General features: G+C 39.0%; 1 protein-coding gene across 12 annotated transcripts in view; it reads right to left on the bottom strand.

The window, feature by feature from the left end:
* Window positions 1-6,101: 6,101 nt before the first annotated feature.
* Window positions 6,102-26,346, bottom strand: part of ROBO2 (roundabout guidance receptor 2) — a 1,044,190-nt gene continuing 1,023,945 nt past the window's right edge. For 6 of the 12 annotated variants that reach the window (XM_042038141.1, XM_042038139.1, XM_042038144.1 and 3 more), the window contains 4 exons: window positions 25,227-25,397; window positions 18,571-18,831; window positions 13,889-14,089; window positions 6,102-12,895 (listed from right to left, as the gene is read on the bottom strand). In XM_042038141.1, coding sequence (XP_041894075.1) covers window positions 12,894-12,895; window positions 13,889-14,089; window positions 18,571-18,831; window positions 25,227-25,397 — 635 coding nt within the window. In that variant the 3' untranslated portion in view covers window positions 6,102-12,893. The remainder of the gene's footprint in view (window positions 12,896-13,888; window positions 14,090-18,570; window positions 18,832-25,226; window positions 25,398-26,346) is intronic. The other 6 variants (XM_042038146.1, XM_042038149.1, XM_042038150.1 and 3 more) reach the window with 3 other exon arrangements.

The following is a 26,346-nucleotide window of genomic DNA, read 5'->3' as shown; positions in this document are numbered from 1 at the left end:
CACATATTAGAATGACATATTTGAAGCAGTGAATTTCGCATTAGCAATGCAGATGGAGGAACGAATAATCTTGGAAAATTAGATGGTGGGAAGGCTGGTGTTGGAGAGTAGGATGAGAGCTGGAAATCCTAGATAAAGCAGAGAAGAAGGTTAGTAGAGGGGAGGCAGAATGGCAAAAACAAAAACATGAAGTTAGAAAAAGAAGGAAAAACTCCCATAGAAGAGAAGACTGGAAGATGTAATAAAGAATCTGGGGGAAAGCTGAAGTGGAGAGACAAAGATTAGCAGCTGGCAGAAAAATTCAAATGTTCAGATAGCAGCATTTCAATGACACTAATTAATAAGAAATGTGTTGTTATGGGCAAAGTTGATGGCATTTCCTCACAGAATAGCTTACTGGGGCTGTGGCCCCCCAGCCCTCCAGTTGTGCCAATCACTTGCTGGTAGATTAAGATACCAAAATGCCTCCTTGTACCATTCAGGTTAAGCTCTATTGTACACACACAGGCACATGAGCAGAAAAGTGCTGCAATGGCTGCTTGGGAGATAAGGAATTTGTATAAAGGAAAGCATAAGATTGGGGAGGGGGAGAGAAGGGATAAGGAAAAAATCTCTGGGAAAAAAAGGAGATATTCAAGCGACATCAGTCTTGATATTAGCAGCTCATTAATTCTCAGCTTATTTTCAGTCTCTGTGGAGATTTACCATATGTGACAGCTACTCAGCCTCAGAGCCAGATTAGAACAGTTTTCCAGCTACCAGCAGCCTAAACTGCTACCCAAAAGCCTCATCATTTTCAGCAAAGTTTGATGAGCTGGTTACCCTTTAACAGCCATGTTTGGTGCACTAAACTGCAGTGGGCCTGCTATTTTTCTCATATGAGTGCTGACAGATGAGCCTGATTATCACCCGAGATCCATCTTGCTCACGCTCATTTGGACAACAAAGACAGCAACTGAACTGAAAGAAAATTCAAGGAAAAGTAATTGAAGATGAATTAAAAATTTCAATAGATTTTCCTGGAAATTTGCCTACAAAGCATATTGTTTACATCTCCTCCATACAGAAGTTTGAAAGCATATCCCATGATGCCTGCTGCTAATGTTTTAGCTCCTGCTCTGGACAGGTTTCTCACAAAGCTCCTGGATGCTCTAGGCCAAGATCAATTTGTCAATGCCAGGTTGTATGATGATTTATGACCACAGCTGAGTGAGGATGCTGGCCATGTTCTGTCTCTCCCTAACTAGCTGTGTTGAACTCAAGCCATCCCAAATCCCTTATGGGCTATGTGGATGCATGCTCAGAGTGGCTGAAGCTGTTTATTGAATTTCCAGGTATAACTCTTTTACTTGAAGGAAAATTTTGGAGGAGAAAATGTGAAACTCTTCAGAGCTGTGTTGCACTTAGCAAATATAACATATCACAAAAGGAGATAGGCTTGTCAAGGAAATGTGAAAAAGCTTCTCAAAGTCAGAATTTTATTTGGCTGGATTTTTCACATCACATGAGTTACCTAAGGAAGGAACATCTGCACACATACCAGATACACCTGTAAAAGTGGCAACAGGTATCCTAACAGATACACAGGTGCAGGCAACCTGTAAATTAGTCTGCTCTGGGTGAACATTAGGCTCTGATTTTCCTTAAGAAAACAGCAAAGAAGTCATGTATAATCTGTAGAGGGGGATCAAAGAACAAAATCATATCTTTAACAAAAAAAAAAAAAGGAAAACCAAGGGTAAGAAAATTAAGAATACTGAAGCCAGAATACATTACGAATGCTACAGTCCAGACTGCAGGAAATAATAAATTTAAGAATAGTGGTGTGAAAAGTGAATTACATGAATAAGGAAGGTCCAGGTGGCTTGTGTGAGCAGCATGAGACAGACTTTGCACTCTGAGTATACCGTACTTGTTGTTTGGGACTGCTGGAGGCAAGATGCTGGTAAAAGTGTATGAAAGAATAAGGATCAGATCCTGTCTGCCAGTGAATTAATGCCTAGACTACATTATTTCTCTGAAGGAAAACTTTATTTGTTTTTCTGAATAAGAAATTCCTTTCTGAAGAGATGTGAAAATTGACAAAAGTTCAAGTTCTATAAAGAGAAACAGGAGATACAGCTTCTTTCAGCAGTACTGGCCAATTGTTATTGTTGTTGGTTTCTTTTTCCAGTGCAGCCATCCAGGAGTGCTTTATCAGCAGGATTGTGCTGATAATTGGCTGCACCTCAGGTAAAATGAACCTGAGTGTATTGCAGGGGAGTAGAAGGGAAAAAAAAAAGAGGAACAGAGGGAAAAAAGTTATTAACATTTCCTCAATATCACAGAATCCACTAGCAGGTCAAAGTTGTAACAATTTCATTTCAGAATGAAAACATCAATGCTGAAGAATGATGAAACAACAGCTACCATGGCTGCTTCAGGTGTTATGATGCCATTATAGAACAACAACCTTATTATTCACTGTAGTTGTTCTTCGCATGTCTTGACCACCTGTGACAAATGTTTCTGAATCTGTGCACAGACAAAACCTCAAATTAAACCTGACAAACACAGAAAGTGTCTTGAGCTAACTTGTCCTCCCTTTGCAGTTGTTCATTATGGAGTGACCTACTCTTTTCCGTGTCCTACATGACTCACATCCCTGTAGATCATGTTTATTGAGAGCTGATAGTTACAAGTGCTGACATTTGCCAGGTTTTATATACCTGGGAATTAAAATAAAAAGAATCTGACAAAGACATTGTAAATAACATGAGAGAATCTCCTTAAACCTGTTCACTGTATAAATGCAGAGGAAAATTTAGTTGCTCTGTTTCCAGAGGCTCTTTGTGGTGCTCAATTCCCATTGCATGAGTGCTACTAGATGTGCAAGCACATAACTGCAGATATAAAGTCAAAGTCATCCACATTACAACAAGGTTTCAGATACTTCATAATGAAGGCTTCATCAGAGAGTGAAAATTATTGGCATCCCTGTTGATGACTTTTACAAAAATCGTAAAAGTAGAAAGTTTGCCAGCTGGATTCATCTTCCTGTGCACAGTCATTTATGAAGCTTTGAAATTTTAACCATTGGCAACAATGCTATAGTTGAAAAAACTCCAAGAATATCTGTTCGATGACAAACAATGGTCTGCTAAATGGAGACACGCTGTCCTGACAGCTCCAGCTTCAGCTATATGGTATGAAATGTGCCAGCAAAAGCAGAGAAGACATTCATAAAACTGCTTCCAAAAATGAGCACCCTGCAGCTATTAGAAACTGCGTGAGAATCACCAAATGTCAGCCTCATGTTCAACAACATTCAGTTTAATAAACAGATTTAAGAAAGTGAACAGCATAAGATGCTTCAAAACACCCTTAAGACTACAATGAAAATATTGAGTAGTAGAGGACAAAAAAACCAGCTATTTACCATTAAAAAAAAAAAAAAGAGGGAGAATTTTGTATTTCTTTTTTGTTCCCTGGGACCAATTAAGAGCATTCTGTCATTATTATTGTCAGCACTAGAACAGTTTACGAACAATAATCAATTCACTGACATATCCTCATATTGATAGTCAGAGGCCTGCACTGAGAACCACAGTGTTTTGTTTTTTAACATAAGGTTTTTTTCTGAAATTTTCTTTTCTGAGCGAGTATTTAAATTCATCCAAATCTAAAGAGAGAGAAGGGGCTGTGGGCAAAAGGAGTATTCTGTGCACTAGATCCATAATGTGCTACAGAACTATCTGGAAAAATTGGGAATTATTTTTTGTCCTGAAAACTGTTGTTGAAATACTACGTGTCCTTTTATTCTCCCCTCACTTTCCTTTTCTTCTCCTTGCCCTCCACTCCCATGGCTGCTCCAGCTCTGAGTGTCTCCAGTGAGGTGAGAGGTGCCAGGGCAGGCACAAGACATCCCTGCCAAAACAAACATTTCCTGGTTTGTGACCTGCAGAGAACAAAATCAAGGAAACTTCAGGTATTCACTGAAGGGTGCTGAGTTTACCTGGATTTTGCTCTTTTATTTTTTTTTCTCCAAGAGTGCTGCTACTGCTATAAAGGCATGTGAGATTCACTTGTCCCACAAAAAGTCCATATATTGGTCCAAGCAGGAGTTTCTGATCAAAACAACTCAGTTTCAAAGTAAAGTTTCTTCACCCAGAAAACTCTACCAGAAATATTACAAAATGCTGTAATTCTATGATCCAATTAATTAAGGAAGAAGTAGTTGTACAAGTACTGAAAGGTTTTACTCTCAGCTAGAGTACAAGGGTACTTACCAGATCTCAGAGGTCTAGTATTTTTACTGTCAGCTTCCAATTAACTAATTGACATCAGTTTCTATGAAAATCATGCCTCCTAAATCCCTCCATGAAATCCAAAGTGTAACATATCAGCAATCAAAAGCTGAAATTCATATCTGTTCTCTTTCATGGGTCTGGAGGAGACTGCAAAGTATATGAAAATATGGAATGGGTTATTTGGATATTCTTATTTAGTCATAAGTGCTTTTGAAAACACTTGGGATTTGGGTAACCCTCAAAAGATCTAAAAGAACATATGGACTGTGATGGAAGGGAATTCAAAGCCCCATGTTTGGAAACAGGTTTTTATGTGCCCAAACATCCTTGTAGAGAAAATCATAATGTGTTTGAATGTCCCAGGGCTGCAAGGTGCACAGAGTAGAAAGGCAGTCCTTTGACGGGCAAAAATCTGCTCATACACGACAGAAACTAATCCTTCATCTTGATTAAAGAAAATACTAAAATTTTCCCACAGATTTTGCCAGGCCCATGATCTGCTTGCAGGTCATCACTGTTCAGAGTGACTTACTGTTTCAGCTGTTTTGAGGTGCATTTCTGTGCTGCTGTGAATACCTGCACGCTGAGGCAGGGAATCACGCGTGGCACAGCACAGCCGGGTCGTGACACACTGCCGAAATCTCTCTGCAACTGTGATCATTCCCCTGGAGTTTCTCAGGCTCTGCACACAGGGCTGAGCCACTCAAATCAGGACTCATCAGCCAGTGGCTCTCCCTTAGTTACAAATGCTCTAAAGGCACCCAGTGACCTAGTTTAAACTTAAACCTCACATCCCACATAGATCTAATATAAAGTGAACTTTTATACATCCCTAAGCATGACGTGGCTAAGACAGCTTTCTGGGCAAAGAAGGACAAAAATAGAAAAGCCTCATTATGTGCCTAACAACAAGGTGGAAAATATGCAGATCAAGTTTATGCCTGGTGGGAAAAGAGAAGGAAGAAGGGGGTGGGTAGGCTGAAGATAGTTTGAAGCCTGTGACACCAGAGTAAATAAAAAATATTTACTTATCAGTGTCTGCAATTCACTGGAAGATCTGAGGGACTGGGAAAGGAATGGCAGAGAGGTTTATTTTCACTACAAACTGGATTGGGTGACTGTCATTTTAAGATTGGGAGCAGGGGAGACAGGTCTGCAGTAGCTTGGGAAAGTGTTTCAGGCAATTGGTGATTAATTGTACTCTGCTATGCCACATCTCTTTCTATTAAACCCTAGATGGCCAAATCTGTTTCCTAATTGTTTTTGTGTTTCTCAGTCTCCTTTTCTCTTGCATAGGAGTAGGCAATTTCTGTGCCATCAATATCTCATTAAGGTGCCCTGAATCTGAAATGCCTTGTTTTGTTTTTAATTTTGCTTTCCAGCCCTTTTGCTACATTTTATGACATGGCATTTTTTGTTTGCTCGTTGCGGTCCATTTATTCTCTGGCATTTCCTTTCCCCATGTTATAGCTTTATTTGTTTCTCTGCCTGTTGGCACTTGAGGTGTATGTAAATTATTGTTGCATGCTTCACCATCACCACCTATTGCTCTTCATTTCCCCTAATGACAGTCCCATCTGAATGCTGGTGCCTGCTCAGGTTGTACATGTGTAGAAAATAACTTCAACTCATCCGTGAGGTCTTTTTTTATTTTTCTTATGTTTTTTTCACCCTCTTTCCTGTTGCTGTTTGCCTCAGACTTGTGTTCATGAGGTGAGGAATAGAGCTGCGTGCTTTCTGCCTAGGGCAAAATCCTGCTGCCACTCGTGCAAGTAGCAGCTTAGAGGAAAAGGAAGGGCATTCACACAAATAGCTAATCAAAGGATTTTTAATGATATTCATTAGGAAAGAAATTCATTAACAAGCCAGCACAGAACATTCCCTGAAGGGAGAGTGATGTTACTGGTCACATCAAAGTCCCCACCTGACTAACACCTTTATTGCTGTTCATAGTAAGGCCAAGTTAGCAGCAAAATCAGTCGCATACAGTTCCTGCCAAGCAAAAAGTCATCAAAGCATGGTCATGGAAACTGGATCAATTCTGGTTGACTAGTAAAAATGGCTTTTCAACTTTTCACAGCGATGTATAGTTCAGCATCCACCACTGATGCTTTTGAATTCATACAGTTTTGCATTTCATACCCTTCATTCTTTCCCCTGCTCTTTCTCTCTCTTTTATTTGGGTACCTCTGACCATGTCCACAGTGGTGCCCATGGTAGTGGTGCAGTCCTGCAGCACCACAAACCTCAGCTGGATGGCTGCCAGTGCCCCTTTTCAAACAGAAGTCTGCAGAAGGCAATCTCATGCCAAGGTTCAGTGGGGAGCCCCACTGAAGTGGGGACAGATCCTTCACCCACACAAAACACCAATGCAGGCCTGCCAGAGCTCACCCCCACTGCCCAGGATAGATGCAACCTCTGAGCATCAGGGCTATTTCCAACCAGCAGGTGTAAAACTGCCCTTTTTTTATGCTCACACCATTACTTACCTATAAAAGGGACTCTATTTTTCTGCCAACTCATTCCTAGAGATTAGTATCGGTATCTTGGGATGCCCATTTGCTCTGTAAAAATTAGGTTTTTAAATAGACTGGAGCAGAAATCTCACTTTTATTGCGCTGCCCTGATACAGTAGAGCTCAGTTATTAGAACAAATTGTAGCAAGCAGCTTCCTGGTTGTTATATCCACGTAATTACTACGGGCTGATACATGAAACCCTGATTCACTCTTATGCTTAGAGGCAAGATCTCCATTTTGCAAGGACAGAGCAAGTTCTATCATGCATTTTACTGCCAAAGGAGGTCAATTAACTTTAATTGGTTCTAATTAGCACTTGCTCAAGCTGTTATATTCTTTACCTGCATCCGAGTGGCTCTCCAAGTGCTGCACAATGGATTCCTGCTTTTGAACACAAAGGAGAATTACTAATGGCATCCTTGAAGGCAAAAGATGCACTGATCAGCATAAGTGGGGAACAAATATCAGCACAAATAGTAGCAGGCCTTTTAAGGAAAAAAACCCCACAAACATTTTGTGCCCATCTGGCTTTGATCAATTGAACTGAATGCAACTGTGCACCTTGTTGCTTAAAATTAGAACAATGTAAGTACACAAATGTCATTATTCTCTACCATAACTTCTCTACAGATGAAAGATAAGTACTGGAAAATGCAGGGGGTAGGGGGTGCAGGGACAGGGTAATGGCTCTGAAAAAAACATATCAATCATTTCCATGGTAGCCAAAACAAATACCAAGAGAAACAAAAAAAAATGTCAAACGTACATCTGGAATGCTGTTTTCTAGGGTTTTTGAGCATTGTTTTAAAAGGTTTGTATTAAAGTGAAAGGTTTAAATTTTGGTGTCTTTTTGTTTTTGTTTGGTTTTTTTCTTCCATTCTGCTAAAGCAAGAGGAACAACCTCACTTGCCTAAATGTCAGCATAAGCCACCTGCCTCCTCAGGATGTGGCGAGAATTCAGCAGTGAACTCAGGACTGTCTAAAACAGACTGAATAAGGAGTCACACACCAGAAGAGATGCTGCAATACTGAGCTCTGCTCTAGGAACTTGTTTTCTGCTGGGGTCTTCCTGGATGTAGCTACACAGTTAAATAAAGGCAGGCTAGAGAGGAATCTAGTCATCACACCAGCAGTGGAACTCAGGGCTACTTCTCCCCAAATAACCAGTCCACCATGCATGAAGGCATGGCCCTAAATCTCCTCTGGGTTCCATGAGATATCTGTATCTGTTAATCTGGATGGAGGAGTGTTGGCAGGAAAGAGCTCAGTCCTAAAGAGAAACAGGGAACAAGCTAGACACAGCAGAGCAGATGTTTGGTGCCACTGCTCTCCTGTGTTCCCCGGTCCCCCTGAATTAATAAAGCATTTATCCATATATCCAGCCACTCAGTGCATGCAGAGTACTTCCATGGCTCTTCTGCTCTTGCAGCCCCCATGCCAGAAGCCCCAGATCCAGGGAACAGCATCAGCACTGAGTGCACAGACCACAGCAGGAGAGCACTGAAACAAGAATCGGGGAGGATGGTCCCAAAATGTGAGATGTGCCTGACTAAGTGGGCTCAATGCAAACCACCAATGGTGCCACAGTCATTGAAGACCTTCCCTGCCCTGAAAACTCCATCCTCAGAGAAGTGACCATCCTGTGCATTCTGACATGCCTGGGAAACCTGCTGAGCCTAAAGCCATGAGGGCTTCCCTGCTGGAGACTTTCTGGGGTCTGAGCAGCCAGGGCTGGGGCCTTCTACAACCCCGAGCATTCTCCAGTCTCACCAGCTTGGATTAGCCACATATTTAAAACAAAGCACCAGATTTAGTGTCCTGACGATCTAGGCCTCCTATGGATTTTGGATAATTTGTTTTGGTATGAAAACCAAAAGCAATGAAGTTTTTACATATTATTATACCATTCAAAATTGCATGTGAAACTGTGGTGGACTTGGCTGATTCTAAACCAGTATGTGTTCCTTATTTTAATATTAGTTTTTCCCTTTTTCCTGCTATTTGAATGTGCCTCCTAAAGTAATTGTCTGTTGCCCACATGGTTTTCAAAAACAATTTATTTTTTAGCTAATGTGTTCCAGATAGATGGAACACAAAACATGTGTTAAAAAAATAAAAATGAAATTAAAAAATCCTCCCCTCAGCAAACAAGTATCCCCCAATCTTTACAAAAGAATGTCAACTTTTTTCTTTCTAGCTCCCGTGCTAAAACTCCACAAGGCCATTAACCATAAAAAAAAAACCCATAACTGCTAAATTGACAAGCCAAAGGAGCTGCCTGTATTTTTTTTTTTTTTAAATAAAATTTCCTGCCAAAATCTCCCCCAACCTTATTCCCTTTCATCTTTCAGTTGTGAGGACTCTTTCTCAGCCTCAGTACACACCTCTTCTCATGGCTGGCAATGTATGGGCTGAGGCAAGCATAAACCAGCATACAATTATTTCTAACAGTCATGTCTTCCTTTTGCACTGGTGTACAGTTAAATAAATATACTTAAAAACATTCCGTGCACCTTATCTTTTGTACTTTTCCCAAGGAACGGTGTTTCTGTTGCATTTCAGGTGACAACCAAAAGGTATTCGAAAGATTTACTGACTTGGATACAGACTTGAGAAATAATTAAAAAAAAACCCCAAAAACCAAAAAAACTCTGTTCTTTGCATCACTGAAGAGGCTGCCCATACAGCAATACACCACTGAAGCACATGGAACAAATGCATTATTTGGTCCTTCAGCCCTCCTGCATTTAAAACTGAGCATGTATTCAATGCAAAGATTGAGAAAAATTGACCTAGCACCTATCCATACATTTTGGGGTATTCTGGACTGGGTTGGCAGTAACTCTACCAGTACCAAACCCCAGGTCTGAAGGTTCAGACCAGGATTTACACATCCACGGGTCTGTGGGGTTTAGGCAGAGCAAGCTGTGCCCCTGCAGTGTTAACCTCACACTGAGAGAGCACAGCTACAAACAGAATATTCACTGGAACAGCTGTGTCAGTGTAATTACTCTGGTACAACTATTCCAGTATAGACAGAAACCCCTAGGACAGGCAATGTTTACCACTGGCTCGTAGCTTAGCTCAAAAAAGTGTATAAAATGCTCCTTGTCACCTGTAAGTGGACAGTGATGATTATAGCTCAGTCTATGTTATTATTGCCTGATTTTCCCTGTTTGGGTTTTCACATATTGACTCCTTACTCAAGGTCTTTTAACATAGATTTGAAATGTGAATATGTTTTATTTTTTCCCCAGTAAATATACAATACACACTTCAACAGTACTATTAACCAACTTCTTATGCCAATTAAACTTTGCTGCACTAACAATACCAATGAAACACATTAAGAGGTCATACTTTTTCGTGAACAAACTGTAGCCAATAAACAGTTTTTTAAAAAAAACAAATTAAAAAACAATTCTAAGTGCTGCCACAACATCCCTTTTCTTTAAACACATTATTCACAATAAATGTTTTCATTTTTTTTTTAAAAAAAGAAGAATACTTCTTTTAAAATAGTAAATTAAATGGCATTTTAAAAAATATGTACTGTGGTTCATTGGAAGTACACTGTATAGAAAAGAGAGAGAAAAAAAAAGAAGAGACATCACCTGTAAGATAATGGAGACACTTTGCCATACACAACAACACCTTATGTAATATTGTAAGCAAATTATTAATGAACAAAAATGTACAGAAGCAGATGGACAAGTTAGTGAATATCATGGTACTGCACAGCTTTAATACTGACACACATTTACTTTCCAGTGGAAGAGATAAAACACATATTTGAAAGTAATTGGAATGGCTTTATCAACCTCTAAGGATACTGAATTTTGAATAGAACAGAGTGAGTAAGGTGTTCCACCAAAGCTCAGCACAAGCCTTTGAATTAAACGGGGAAAAAACCAACTATTGGTGACTGAGTTAAACATTTTCCAGAGAATTAAATTTGAATTGTACTCTGAATAGTCTTCTCTTCATACGGCAATACCAAAATAAAAACCATACATATGTAATTATGCTGCATTCTTTATCTTACTTGAACATTTTTTCATATTTTTAAATAATGTTTTTACGATAGTGTTTTAACAAGCAGGAAAATGACATATACTCATTGGTCACACATGTAAATAAATTCATACTTTTTTTCCTCAACTTTTTTTTTGTTTGTAACTTGCTAAACAACACATCTTGACCTTATGGGAGTTAACTAGCATTTTTCAATATTCAATAGTGCTGAGTTATAGTTGATGGCTGTAGTGTTTTATCTTATCATGGAACAAGTTAATGAAATGAAAAGCAACACATATTTAGCATCGTAATTTCCTTTCCTAAAATTCTGCCATGACTAAAAGTGTTCTTAATACTGGTGAGCTCCAAGGCAATATATAAAACAACATAGACTGGTTATATGAAAAGGGTATTCAATGGAAACTTGTGTTCACGGTCAGATAACTAACAGAAATAAGCTGTAAGATGCAATATTTAAATTAAGCATCAAAATAATGGGTGGGTTATCCACATACAATATTCTAAGAAGAGCTTGAGAATTTACTCTTTGAGATTTGAGAGGTAAAGAAGACTTGGACAAAGTCACGAAAATTAATGAAGAGACAGGATGCTGTCATTAATGTCCACTTACAGAGTCTGGTTTATTCAAAAACTGTAGAAACACGTGTTATCTCCTCATCATAGTAGAGTTTGAAGCCACTCACTAAAACACAGGTCAAAGATCTTTTTTTGCTTATATCCAATTTTTTTAGATATATTGTATTGCCAGAAATATACTTAATGCAAGCCAAAAATAATTTGACCATTGCTTTCCTTCCAAACACTAAACATTTTACTACAAATTTAGTGGATCCAACTTCAGCTCTTGCAGACTTCAGGTATGGAACAGAAAGGGTTGTGTAGACTGCATCAAAACAATTAATGTCATGAATTTCAGTGGTGCAGCTTTATCCTCTGTCCTACTGTACATGTATTGGAAAGATGAAATAAGATACTCTGACATTTCAATTTTTTGGAAGCAGCCTGAATATATGTCTTAATAATAAATTGCATTCTTATCTTCTTACTAAGTATTCCTTATGTTTATATGGTTTGTTTCTCCTGGAAAATCTCCTATATTTTGGGCTGGAGAAATTGATGGTAATAATTCTTTTAAAACTGCAAAATAAAAACAGCTTTAGTGAAACACCTTAAGTTCTTTTGTTTGTAGAAAGGTTTGTTTTTCTTCCCCTTTACTTAGTGGCATGGGATGGCTAAAAGCAGATACTAAGGGTATCAGACTAATGAAAGGGTCTAGGCCATCTCATGCTACCTTTAGTTTTCATGTTCACTCATTAATCTCACACTTCCAACTTCTGACCCCTTCTTAAATAGGAAGAGCAACTATGTTGCTTGCTTTTAAAAGGTTTAAATCTGTCTCTAATGTCTTCACTGACATCAGTTTTGCCTGTCACTTTCTCATTTCTACACCCCAATGGAAAACCACCTAGCATACTCCTTTACATCCAGCGTTACCCAAAGTAGCTTACAGGACGTAAACCTTCTTCACACATTCAGTCTCTTTTTTCTTCATGTCATGAGGAGTAGAGTTTTGTGCTTATCACCAAATAAAATTGCAGTGCAAACTTTAAACATAAAAGTTACACAATTTAAAGTTAATATATGGCACCACAGCCTATTAATTCACATATAGTACAACAGACCAGTAAAAACAGACATGAATATGAACATAGCTAAAAAGAAGGTGAGCTTGCATAGCAATGCAACAAAAGAAATTATATACAGAAGGAAATCCTTTTCATCCTGGAGGGTGACTTTTTTTTTTTTTTCTTTCTTTTTTTTATATACTCCTGACAAGGAATAGTTTAAGGTGGATGGTGTATTAAAGAGAAGAACACAAGTAAAGTATCTGTGGGATATGTGTGGCTGTGTGTCTTTACATTGCATTTACAGTTCTTTTAATAATACATAAATAAAGAAAATGTTCATTGCACTGTTTAGTGTCATCACTTCCATGAGTTCAGACCTGATGGTCCATCAGAGCAGCTTGCAATGTGTCTTCTCAACTACTCTATAGAGAGAAACAAAGAGAGAGAAAGAGGTTGTAATAAGGAGAAAAAAACACACAAAACAAAGCCTATGGCAATATTACTGCAGCACAGGATGAATATTCAATAGGTTGTGAGAAGAGGGTTAATTGCTTCTAAGATGAAAAGCGATGGATGCCAAAATTTAGCACTTACCAGCACCGTATCTGAGACTGCACATTTCAGGGCTCGTGGGTCACCATTAACTCTCTGACAGCTACAGGGCAGTAACTGCCAGGAGGTGCTGAGGGTTTGACTGCAGCAAGAGGACGCAGACATGCCAAGAGCTCCACTGCTTTTATTACCATTAATAAATTTATTAAACACACCAGTATGCCCTAGCATGCTGGGGTTTTGATGTATTTTTTCAAACAACAGAGTCAAGCCTTTGGGCATCTGGTGCTGCCAGCATGTACAAAGCATCAACACGGTCTTATACAAAGTTTAACAGACACTGAGTGATAATAGAAAACGAATTTGGAAAAAAATTTCCCTGTCCTGGGATACTGAGGAAAAAAATGGAGATATACAACTGAAAAACTGGGCTACACAACCAAGAAAAGAGGACCTCCATCTAAGAGAATACTGCTCATCAAGCAACAGGATATTAAGGAGAAGGCTGAGGAAATCTGTCAGTGGCATTTCCAAGACAAGCACACTAGACTTTGCCAAGAAAAATTCTAAGTTACTAGAATCTTGTCTCAATTTTCCCCACGCTTTACTAGCATTACAGAGAGCGATGTACCATGTAGTTAACACTGGCATGGCTTCCACAGACGTGAACTGGTCCAAACCAAAGAACAGAAGGACAGCATTTGTTTGCCACCACATGCAATACACCTCTGAAGGCAAAAAGATCTGGATAAAGCTTAATCTGATTATCACACACAACTTGCTACTCTCTTCACAACAGATTTATATACCTTTTTTCTTTTTATCTATTTGAAAGTTTTAACTGGAGCTAGAGGTAAACTTACATAATTCACCAGTAAACTGTCCTTGACTGTTTGATCCCACATAGCCTATATCGAGAAGGTCACTGGCATTGCGTTGGTGACCTCCTCGCAAGACTTCACCTTTTCTAGGTCCAGTCGATCCTTTAGAAGAAGATGTTCCTGAAGAGCTGTGGCCACCAGGGGATGGGAAGTTGGGTTTACTATATGGTACGAGTGCCTCTTCTAGAAAAGCAAAACAAAGCAAAATAAGTACCAATAAAGTCCTCGAAATAGGAATAAACAAGCTATTAATTTATGCACATCATACTCATTTGTATCTGTCTTTTGTCTTGCTTTATAGCATGACAATTTTACCGAAGAAAAAACTAAGAGTTGTATCCCAAGGACAGAGAAGCCAGTATGAATTTAAATCTTGCTTCCTTGTAAACGCCTAAGTCAGTTTGTATTAATTATAAAAAGTCTAGATTCATTATGAATAAGAGATCATGAATCATAGATACTTTAATAAAAATAGGTGAACACGCAATTTCCAAAACAATGAAGCTATGATTAGATTTTTGCTTCAAGCCTACATAAATGTGCTTTTTCCTTTTCTTTAGATTAAATCATGGCAACATTACCTCAATCAGTTTAGATAAAGAACTACAATATCAGCTAATTTAATTAGCTTCCAGCAATTCAGTATTTCTAACGATGCAAAGTACACTGAAAATTTTTTTTTAACTGGTGTTGAATTACATTGGAAAATATTATATTATACATTGCAGTTGTAATATTTGGGGTGGATAAATAATCCTGCATCTTTTTCATGTTCCATTATGAACAAAAGGCTTACTTTTGCTCGCTTGGATTATTTTTCTGTGAAGACCTGTAATAATGAACTGCTTGCAAGAGCAGGATTAATAGCAATAAAGCATAAGACTGTATGTCTTCATACAGCATGAAGTAAAACAAGACATCACTTCTGATTAGAGTTTCCTGGAGATATTGTTGTAATAATCCAAATCTAAGAAGCATAACAGCAGCACTGATTTAACACTGAAATAGAAGAACTATTCTATTTCTTTGCTGTGTGTGATCCACTTTTGCCATCTCAGAAGCTGAAGAAAGAGATCTTGCTAAATATAGTTTGATTCAAGAAAGAGTATGAGTATATACGCCTAAACTCAAACAGAGCAATTGCCCCTTCTGAAATCAGTGGGATTTCTACTGCTTATTCTTGCCTTTTTTCAAAGTGAATCTAGGCCAAAAGGGTTTTCTTTAATTTGCTTTTCCAATTGTCTTCACTCTTAAACAACCTTATGAGGAGAAATGGACTTTCTTTGATGGAGGGCAGGAACACAGAAGGAAAAGTAGGTGGGGATGTTTGGAAAGAAAGAGGAGATAAAAAATGCTTTTATTCACAAGCTTGAAGCCTTTGCAAAGACTGCAGCAGAGGCATAATTAACTTGGAGAAGTGCTAAACGAGAACAAATTTGTGGAAAAAACTTTTCAGGATTTTTCTTTTCAGGATTTCATTCTTTGTGCCTCTTGCCACAAGTGAGTAGGATGCAGGGATTCCCCATGTGAGCTGCTGTTGAACAGCCTGTTTGTAAGGTAAATCTGCTGCAGAAGAGGGCAGGCAGCTGACTTCTTTCCCTGCCAAAGTATCTCCCTCTGGTCGTGCCCAAGGGACCAGAATATTTGTGCTGCAGGACGGAAGGGCATTCCAGTGTTTTGTGCTGTGACCATGTGCTGTCCTTGAGGAAATAAAAAGAAATGCTTGAAAGACACAGTAAAATGGCATTTAACAGCCACAGTCTCTCCTAAATTATGTTACTTGTTTTTTATATATCAAGACCTAACAATAGAGTTAGCTGCAAACCTGGTTTCCAAAGGCTGGCTAAAATATGGAACAGTTTGCATTAAGGCAGCAATAAAGCAAGTGGCATAAATCAGTTTAGCAGAAAGCTGGATACATTTTTAAAGGATGAAAACAAAAGTCACTAGCATTGCAGAAGAGTTGGAAAATGACATATATAGTCAATTGATTTGTTTTTCTAGCTTGTGGACTCAGGATAAGGCCTCCTTCGGGTTCAATGAAATATTGAGGAAAAACGGCCATGAATAAATATAAAGTGCATTATCATTATAGAGCATATGGTATGTTGAATTATCTGTTGTGCCCTCAAAAATAAACATAATCCATAAAATAAGTAATTGTGACATAAAATAAAGGCTAGATTTTACACAACATTCTAGCACACGAAAAGTAGCTGTCTCCAGTCCTGAGAATGGGCTCACATTTATTAAACACTCCAAACAGTGCCCCATGGCCAGGCCTGCAAAGAATATGGGGAAGCTTTGTTGGTGCCTTTCTCTTTGAAATACTGAGCCTTTAATTTGAAGATACAATTCTAGCCCCCGTGAAACCAGGATATGTGTGCGCAACAATGCTTCTATACCCCAGAAAATAACCAAAAGGCTTTTCCTATTATCAGAACTATTGTAACCTGATCTAGCACCACTTTCTTCAGAGGGGGAGCTGAGAATGTCATATTTGATGTGCTTTAACTGCAGTTCTACAATGAAGCCACTGCCAGGAACTCAGTGATCTTGTTTATACTGAAAGCCACCAGTGGAAACACGGATCTCAGACTTAGGTATTTTTATTCTATTCAACTTCAAACTAAAGGTCTTGCTTTCAAAATTTCACTCACAGCTTGGCAACGTCTGAATGAAACCCCCTAAGTTGCAAATTAGCTATTTTCTGGAAGCTGATAGCTAATAATAACTCTTTTTGGAAATGTATTGAAAACTGGGACAGAATAGATTTCCAAAGAACTATGCCAATAATAAAGGAAAAGGGAAGCACAATTAATATTATTAAAACACCCAAATTTAATGGTATAAACCAGCACTAGGCACAAGAGCAGCCTTTTTTAAATCTAACAGAGACAAGAATGCAGAGCAAGAAAGCTGCAGTGCAAGAGGCTGGAATGAGAATGCAGACAGACTGATATGAAGCTCTGGCCCATCTTGTGCACAAACTTTATGAACTCCTCACGCCAGGGTAAACTCATCTCCTAGAGGTGTCCTTTTTTATGCATAAAAAAGGATACGCACTTGCTCGCAGCATCCTGAATTTGACAAGAAGAGGATACCTATAACCACTTCAATCCTAAATTAAATGCTTGTGTAGGGCACTGGAGGTGTCATGATCAAGTTCTCTTTATTTATGGACAGATAAATGCATGCCCTGGAGGATGGGAATTTTACTGCTGTATAAGCTCTGCATCACAGAATAAATGACAACTTCTATTTGTACACTTGTGAGACAAAGGAAAAAGAAGGGACTTCATTCTGAGCAGGTCAAAGAAGCATTCTTAATAATAATAATTTGCAGGGAAATGAGAAGTGCAGAGTATATTTGGGCTATTTTCTATATGTTTGTACATCTTGTACATTACAATTAAAATTGCCATTTCACCAAGCAGCATGAATTTCACACACTATTTTTAAACTGTGACTTCACATCATGATTTCAGAACATGAACAGCCACTCACTTGTTTATGCAGCCAACATATTAGGGGGGTTTTAACTGTGCCATTATTGCTACATTTTTAAATATGGATTGTATTTAAAATATTTACATCTTAAATACAGGTAGCATTCTTTTCCCTAGGAGGACTTTATTCAGTAAATCCTGTCCCCATGGCAGATTTGTCAGCACACTTCTATTTTTTTGTTATTATGTCAATGGTATTAATGTGTTAGATTAACAAGGAGCATTAAGAGTTGAATAAAATCAAGAAAAAGATGGATGATAAGAGTACCTCTAGTGTGACTGTGGGAGCTACGTACATAAGTGAAGAAACAGTGTAACCCTACAGAAAACTTTACATGCAGTATAATTTTTTGTTTAAATCCTCTTAATTGTCCTCTTGTATCACTCTAATCAGCCCTGCATTGGAATGAGGTGATTATTGGGTTAAAGAAAATGCCCTAGGATGGAACAGCGGCTTTTACTTGAGGTCAGGCTGACAGAAGGAAGCTGTGAATGTTGTAGAAATACAACTCCAGAGCCCAGCATCACCTCCTGTGCACATTTGTGCAGACTTGAAATCCATTTAGGTGCTAAAGTCAGCTTGGGGCAAGGTGCAGGTCCTGTATGAAGGTGAAAACCTGCGCTGTCATCTTTCTGGGCTTAAGAGATGAATGCTACTTGGTCATATCCTTTAATAAAGAGACGAGAGGGTTTTTAATACAGATGAAAAGAATGTCAGTAGCTCAGAAGGATCAGTCTTCTTGCAGACATGGAAAAGCAACAGCTGCCAACTTGGAAGCAGGTTGAAAGAACTGGAAAATATGGCCCTATATGTATAAATAAATACATCTAACAAAAGATACTCGAAAAACTCTCCTTCCTTGCTGGCCTGAAACTGTTCCTATTGTCTCCATTGCTATGCTTGAGAACATTATTAATTTCCACAACACTGTAAAGAGTGCACCAAATCAGGTGCTAATGAGATTTCACTGCTGCAGGAGGGAAGATAGCTGGATCACAAGCTCTCGTTTCACTAGGCCTTTCCTTATTTTCCAGCTTGACCCTCGCCAGTGCTCTCCCAGAGAGAGAGCTGTGAAGTGATCCTAGAGTCCTGCCAGGCACAGAACCCCTCAGCAGAGGGTGGGGTGTCGAGCTGCTGGTGCAGCACACACACACCTGATCCGAAGGCTTGTTTGTGTTGGGCTTTCCTGAAATCCTCTTGGCGGTCTGTAGAGCTTATCCACTCCTGGGCTTGCCGCTGCCACTCTAGTGATGTCCTAGCAGGCCGGTCCAGGGAGCTCTTTGTGTCATCTACGTTGGCTGCGTGCTGCCTCTCCAGAGAGCTCCCCTTCCTCTCGGCAGAGCCTCCGCGCTGGCCGGGCACTATGGGCTGCCTTAAACCCTGACCGGGGGGCGGGTCGGGTGGTGGTGGAAGATCTAAAAAATGTGAATAAGATTCAGGTGAACTGATTTTTTTAATTGAAACAGAAGGTCTGTTTTCGATGCTGAAAAGAAAAGTGCCTTGCAAACAGTATGAGTCACTCAATCGGTTGATTTTAAAAGGGGGAAATTTCACATTAATCAGAAAAGCGGTTCCGACCTCTGCTAGCTCTTTATTCTGCTTGCTGTGTTGCTAGCTCTTTCCACAAAAATCCATAGACTCTGAGCCCTGACTTACACTTCCACGCACGGGATTTATTTTCTGCGGGGTGTACTCCAGCTGTTCTGTTCAGTAACAGCAAGAAATTAAGAAAGGCTGGGGAAAACTGACCGGTGTCAGTTGGCAATTTCCCCCACAATACTGGGGCTTGCTACATCCTATCTTTGGGCTACACTTCCAGCTTGAGCTGTAAACTCAAAACCTAATATAGAACTTCATCAAAATGAATGAAACGCCACAAAAATTGGGAAAAATTAATCGCGAAACATACTGCCATTGAAAAAGCATCAGTACATGTCTGACAAACGTGTTTAAATGGAACCACCAAACAGTGGGAGAGCACTTTAGTCAAGTAAATGAAGAGCTAGAATCTTCAGAGACTAGAGGATGGCCACTCTCCAGTTTAGCAGTCTTGCAAATATAACCTATTAAAACACAATTTCAGCTAACAGAAAGACACTTGCCTGGTCTCTGACAACTTCTGTCCTTTTCAAGTTTGGGACTTGGACTACTAAGATGCTTGTAGAATTGAAGGTCAACCTTCTAATCACATTTGTGGGGGCAAAGGTGCACATTTTTATTAGTCCAAGATCCAAGGTAATTACAGGGTAATTTTATATAATTTTATATCAGGATAATTTTAATTCTAAATGCAACTTTTTCATGTAAATGATATGATAGACTTACAATAGTCCAGATTATTTAAAAAAAAAAAAACCAAACAAACCAGAAAATGGAAGCACCTTTAGTAGCATAATGAAAATTCTTCCATATGATATACTCATTTTATACAAGGAACACTTTTTGATAATTCTATTTTGGGGCAATGGATAGCCCAAATAAATCTCTGCAGCCACACCAACTTCACAAAAACCTTCGTTAGCTTACAGGAGATTTGGGTCTGACCTGTTTTCTAGTCCTTTGTATCTTACAGTTTTGTGAAGGTTTATCAAGGAACTGAACTTGGCTCAGTAACAGGCATGGAAAAGTAAACCTCTGTTTTGCCTGCAGGGAAGTCTGGTGTTTATAACTGTAGTGAAACTAAAATTCATTTTTTAAATTTGTCAGGAGGCCTTTGGAAGGAGTTTATTTCAAAGTCTATAATCCAGCTTTATATAATGCTTTATATAATGCTACACAGAATTTTTTTCATGTCCTTGCTGTTAGAGGTGATACCTATACCTCACACATGGAGCAGAAATGCTTCCCAAGTTCCTGCAATGTCATTCAGACAACACTCTTACAGGAAGGTGAGGATGTGCAGGTTGTGTTTGCAAGAGAAAGAAGTTGTGTCCAGTGACGCTCCTGCCCCTCTGCTCACAGCTAAAGGGCTGTGCCCCAGATTAAGATAATGCTGGCTCTCTGGCAAGAGCAGCCTTTTAATAATCTGTCAGTGAGCCTGGTGCATGCTTTATGTTCAGCACTAATTTATTTGAGAAATTTTTCGTTATGAATATAAATGTGACCTTTCATGACAATGACTATACTTGAGTTACTGTAGGTGGAAGCAGGAGGGTATGGGAGCTTGCCAATGTTAAAATTGCTTTATAGTGCTGGCTTCCAAAATGGAATTTCTTATAATTGATTTTATTGCGATCATAACCAGTTAATGTACAGAACCATAACACTGGCATCTGCTTATGCAATCTGAAATAGAGATTACTGAAGTTGTGATTTATAAGCACTTTGTGGAGATGCATTGAATCCAATAAACACAGCCATAACATGACATTGGACTATGCAATTTTCCCAGATAAAATATTTACTGTTCAATATAAACAAAATTTTCAAGTTGTAGCATAGAAAAAAAAATGCATTGAAATTATTGCAGTACTAAACTTTAAATAGACTATCCTACTTCAGAAATTGCTGTCTAATAGTTGTTATTAATTAGATACTTAAAAGGAAAGAAGGCTTGTATTTAAACTATACTGCATGTTCTAGAGCTGGCTGCGACTCCTGGAATTACCGTAGAGTTATGGTGTTGATCTACTGTTAACCTGATTATTGCTTTTATCCATCCACAAAATAGGCATAGAGACTGACTTATGCATAGAAGTGAAATGAAACAGCATATTTGTAAATTTCCTTGGGTGCTTTAAACCTGTGGATGAGTTGAAGAGAAAAACAAAATGTATCTTGTAATGAAGCTTCACAGAACTCTAGAAGAACTACAGGTACTTTGGAATTAACATAAACTGGCTCTGGCCTGAGTACAGACTGACTGAACTGTGACAAACGTGTCTGAGAAGATCTGTAAGAACAGTTACTAATTGTAGCCAAACATCACCTGATTAAACTGTTTGCTTCTTCACTTCCTTACTCAGGTTGACAGTCACAGCAACACCTACCTGTCCTTTTTAATAAAAGAAGCTGGAAGAAAGCTTCATTTGAAAATGTGGCTTTTTATTTGCTCTGCAACTTACATCCTGTATTGCAAATCTTGTGCCTTAGTAATGAATTAAATATTTTCTGCTATCTTGCCTCGGTATATAGAAAGATCCCATGTATCTGGAGTCATTAATTTCTTACTCCAACACACTGAGAATAGTCTTGCCTTGCCTTCCCTACCCCTACTAAATGTGTAACAGATGTCAGCTGAGTTAGAAGTCTCACATCCTCACAGGAAGACTTATTACCACATAGAAGCAATCCAACTCGTTCCATCATGACAATCACTTCAGAGAAGTTCTGAATTTAGAAATTTAGGGACTTCAGCGGGATTTTCAGTGAGCATACCCAGAGTGGTAACACTGATTCACCCTACTTCCATCTAAATCCCATTTATTGTTCAGATGCTAGGGAAAATATCTGAAAGCCTGCCCTGAGCTAGTAACTTTCCAGGTCAGTAGGATGTCATCCAGACTTTCATTTTGAAGCCTCTAATGGCAGGATTATCAAACCTGCAAGGCAATTCATAAGTGCATTGGTGGGCAGGTGATGGTCTTATTGATTTAGTAATGGAGGGATTGTGATTGAGGAGCTGTAGGACATCAGAGTGCCTGATAAGGGGAAAATGGATATTCAGTTTGGGATTACTCCAGCCCTTCCTTAGAAGGCAGAGCATTGGCTAAATGATTCAGGCACCAGTCAAGGTTTGGCACAGCCTCTCATTATTAACTGGAAAAAGCATCAAGTTAAAGAACCTACAACTGTAAGGACACACCTTTCTACCTGTGTCAGTGATTTCTTTTCCTAGGGGTGATAATTACTGTGACATTTAATAAGCCTCTGAAACATTTTCTAGCATCAGGAAGAAGTATTTTCTCTACAGTGATCTACCTTAGAAAAAATTATTTTTAATACACAGTAGGAAGTTAGTGGCAAGGCATGGTAACATAAGTCTTATATTCCAGTTCTCCTTTTCAAACCCTAAGCACATTTCCCTTCTGCCTCCCCTTTTTTTTTTTTTTGCATATCATGCTCAGCTAAGGAAGGGCTTTTAACTTCAGTCGCACAATTACCATGCTGCAAACTATATGACAGATTCCACTGTTTTGCAATTCATGACTACATTGTTTCAAGGAAAACAAATTATTCCTTGAGCACTAACACTAAAAACCTCCTTTTTTTTTTTTTTTTTTTTTTTTTATGGTGGACTGTGAGCTCAGAATGAAAGTTTTGATCATCTGAGGGATTTATAACAGATTCTTCCTCTGTGGATTTGCTGTTGTCTCCACAGTCTTTCAGGATGGGGAAGTGAGAGAACAAGTTGTACAGCAAGACAAATAAGAAGACTCCATCTAGAGTCAGTCTCTAGAGGCTTCTGACCTGCAGCTGAAGGAAATGAAGAAGCAGGGTTTTAGGGGATTTGTGTGGATTGCTGTCAAAACTAAGCATGAAGTTGAACCCTCAAATGCTTACACGGTCTGAGATGTGTGTGCTATGTGTTAAATATTACAGTTTCTTAGGCCTTTTGCGCTGTCCCACATGGTTACAGTTAACAAGGAGGAAACACTCAGGATGTGTATGGGAGTGGGAGAGAAAGCTGGAGCTTTCTTAGTCAATGAAAATTTAAAATGACAGACATCCAGTATGTGATGAGACTTAAACACAGGATACCAGGACTCATCCAACCTGGGAATTCGAAAACAACTGGCAAACCAAGTATATTCTCACATGACAAATCCAAGAGGAAGTAGTTATAAGGGAATGGATTTGAAAAACCAGAGAAAATGTACAGTGATGCTTTTCACAGAAATCAGGATGACCCCAGGCTGAATGGACTGGCCTGGATTAGGGCTTGGAATTGCTGACCATATATGAGGTTCTCCTACTTGCTTTTTCTAGCTATAGCTTAAGCAGAGTAGTATTGTCTGTCTTTGTAAAGTTCATTGCAGTATTTCACAGAAAGCACCCAGTTACCATTTTTAATTTCTGCAAACCAGAGATTCCTAAATTCAATTGTTTACATACATGCAGGTGGCAGCAGCAACCTTTAGCTTCCTTAATTGACAAATGATCTTTTGCAAATTTAACTATGACTCAGACTTGACATTACACTTTAATGACTCATATTCAGTAGAAGTTGAAGCGGAAAATGGTACCATTTGTGTTTGTTTGTTTGTTCCTGTGTTAATACAGGATGGGAACAGTTCCCCTATTGCTCCAGGACATTATACATTTTTGCAACATATAGCAAGGACTTTAGCTAGGTTTATAAAAGACAAATGCTAATCTAATGCATCCGAAAGCTGTTATGGTTAATGCCTGTGTCTGAGAAGTTGAAGGAAACAGTATATCATTGTTACTCTGATTTAAATATATGAAAGAAACTTCATTAAGATTAGTATTTTATAAAGGATAAATAAAATACAATATGAGTTTCCTCTTTTAAAATAGATCTTAAAATCTTATCTCTTTCACTAATGTAAAACAATTCCAAATTTTATGATGGAGTCACTCTCTGAGGAGCCCCACTTCCATCTGTCTCATAAGCTGAACTGGATTCCCATTAATTTTCTGGTACCCACACTACCATAAAACATTTCTGTAGCAACAGTATTCAGAAGCAGAAAGATTAGTGCCACCATATTGAGTGCACTATAAGCTCACATGTACACAGAAATTGTGGCCCAAGATGCTCACAGTTCAGTGCGACAGGATACCCACTCAGAAGGGTTAACAAAACATGCACAGAAAGAGTATGGCCAGCACCACAAGTGACTTCCATGATTTCCAGTTACTGTTCTCATAGACACATCTATTCAACAGATCTGTGTAACAGAGAGGCCACTGGAATATATCCACAAGGGGAGGGAATTAATGTTTAAAGGAACTCGGATCCATATGAGCAGAATCTAAGATACTTTAAGTTGTTTCCACAAATAATATGGCAGTGAGAATGAGCCACGGAGCAGGAGATGTAACAATAACCTCTTTGGTGAATACTCTGACCATTTCAACACCTACAGATGCAAGGCCAGGGATCAGAAGAAATGAGGGGGAGGTAGCCAGCTGGCCACCTTCCTATCCAGTCTTCCTCAAAAACTAACAGGCAGTAATTGTGTCTTTTGCCAGACTCAAGAAGGGTAGACAGAGAAAATGGAAGACAGAGCTTATCTTAATTATCAGAAGAGCAGAACAGACATGCCAGAAATTTCCAAATGGGAAGTAGTCATAAGTGAGAAGTGGAGATGTAAAATAGGAAGACACAGTCACTGAGCTCAGTGGATGTCAGGACTGAAGCAGCATGGACAAGATGTGAGGCAGAATCATGGGAAAAGCATGGCACGTGTTGCTGTAGCTCTTGGGCGTCTGTCAAAACCGGCACAGACCAAACAGAGTCCTGTGGGAGCAGCTCTCTGCTTCTCCTTAGGAATTCATGACATACAGCTACTGCTAGTGGTGGCTACTTTCATAAAATGTAAAATTACAGGCCATTTTTCAATGTCAGCTCATGTGCAATGAAGTCATTTTGGGGTAAGATTTATACTGAGATCAGAGAAACCCTACGAGATGATGACATGTTCAGAGCAGAAATGAAGAAAAGCTCCTCGAACACTCACCCAAGCCCCACACTGCTAGAGCTGCGATATTGCTCATGTGCCAACCTGGGGACCCCACTCCACCAAAGCATTAATTGACTGTAACCACTACTCCTGAGAAGGTGGCTCTGCCTTCTCCTGCTGTGCACACCTGCCTGTTGCAGGTTTTCCTCCCCGACACTCACCGTCCGTGATTCCCTCCCGGCGATGAGGCAAAGGGGGCTGCTCCAAACGTCCGCCCTTGTGTTTTTTCGTGGGCCTCGGCCTCTGACCCTGATTGACAGCTGCACTGGTGCTGCTGTCAGTAGAAAAAGGACTGCCTGGCCGAGGTCTCTGAGAGGAAGTATATGCTTTGCCTAAAGAAGAAAAAAAAAAAAAAAAAAAAAAAGAGAAACCAGATGAAAAAATGTTACTGCCTTGAAATGGGCTGTTCTGCTAATGTCTGCTCTGAAACATTAAATCAGGTCTAATTCTCAGAGGCAGGCAAGTGTCCCCTCAAGGTACCCACTGATAGCAGCTGCTTTAAGACACACCACAAAAAGTTAAGTAGAGAAACTTGGCATTCTTTTGTCTTTAACTTTTATAATTAAAATTATTCCATCTGTTGTGATAGAACTACTGTATGCCATGTAACTCCTACCTGCTCTGTGTGCTGAACAGATGTGTCATAACAACTCCTCAGCCTTGAACAGGGAAGGAAAACAGTTCTGCAATCATATCAAATTTATCTCCTCCTGCCTTCCACTTTCATGTTTGCTGAGCCGGATTCTCATTTTAGGGGCTCCCATATGCACTGTATATCTGGAGTAACTCCAGCGAGATAAACATAACTGATTTTGCAAGCTATGTAGCAGTGTAGGTCTGTATACTTAAGGGCTCTCTCTTCTGAAGAAATAAAAATGGGGGTATATTTGAATGCTAAAATTTTCCAGTTAATTTTCAGAACCTTTGTTAAAAATATATATTCTGACCTCAGATTTATATATGTTGTGTGTGTGTGTGTGTGTGTGTGTATATATATATATACACTATTCAAGCTACATGATTTCTCTTAAAGAAGTATCTGTGATGCTGTTGTATGGAGCAGATGATTAAAAGCCTCAGAATGTAAAGAGCACAGTTCATTTACTACATTTGCTTCCTCTTGTTCTGATATTTTTACTCTGTTAACTTAACTAGACTTAATGTTTAATGATAACTGATGAAAACTAAAAATCACCATCTTTTACTTTCTTTTGTTCATGTGTATGTCATTCTTGCCAAATTTTGGAGATGTTAACTTCTTAACTCATTTAGAATTGGTAA

This window comes from Corvus kubaryi, unplaced genomic scaffold (genome assembly GCF_017639235.1).
Source record: "Corvus kubaryi isolate FWS band 111438036 unplaced genomic scaffold, C.kubaryi_AGA036_p1.0 37391, whole genome shotgun sequence".
In the NCBI taxonomy this organism is placed as follows: domain Eukaryota; kingdom Metazoa; phylum Chordata; class Aves; order Passeriformes; family Corvidae; genus Corvus; species Corvus kubaryi.
The sequence above is the reverse complement of the archived record's forward strand: the minus strand, read 5'-3'. Positions and strand labels throughout refer to the sequence as shown.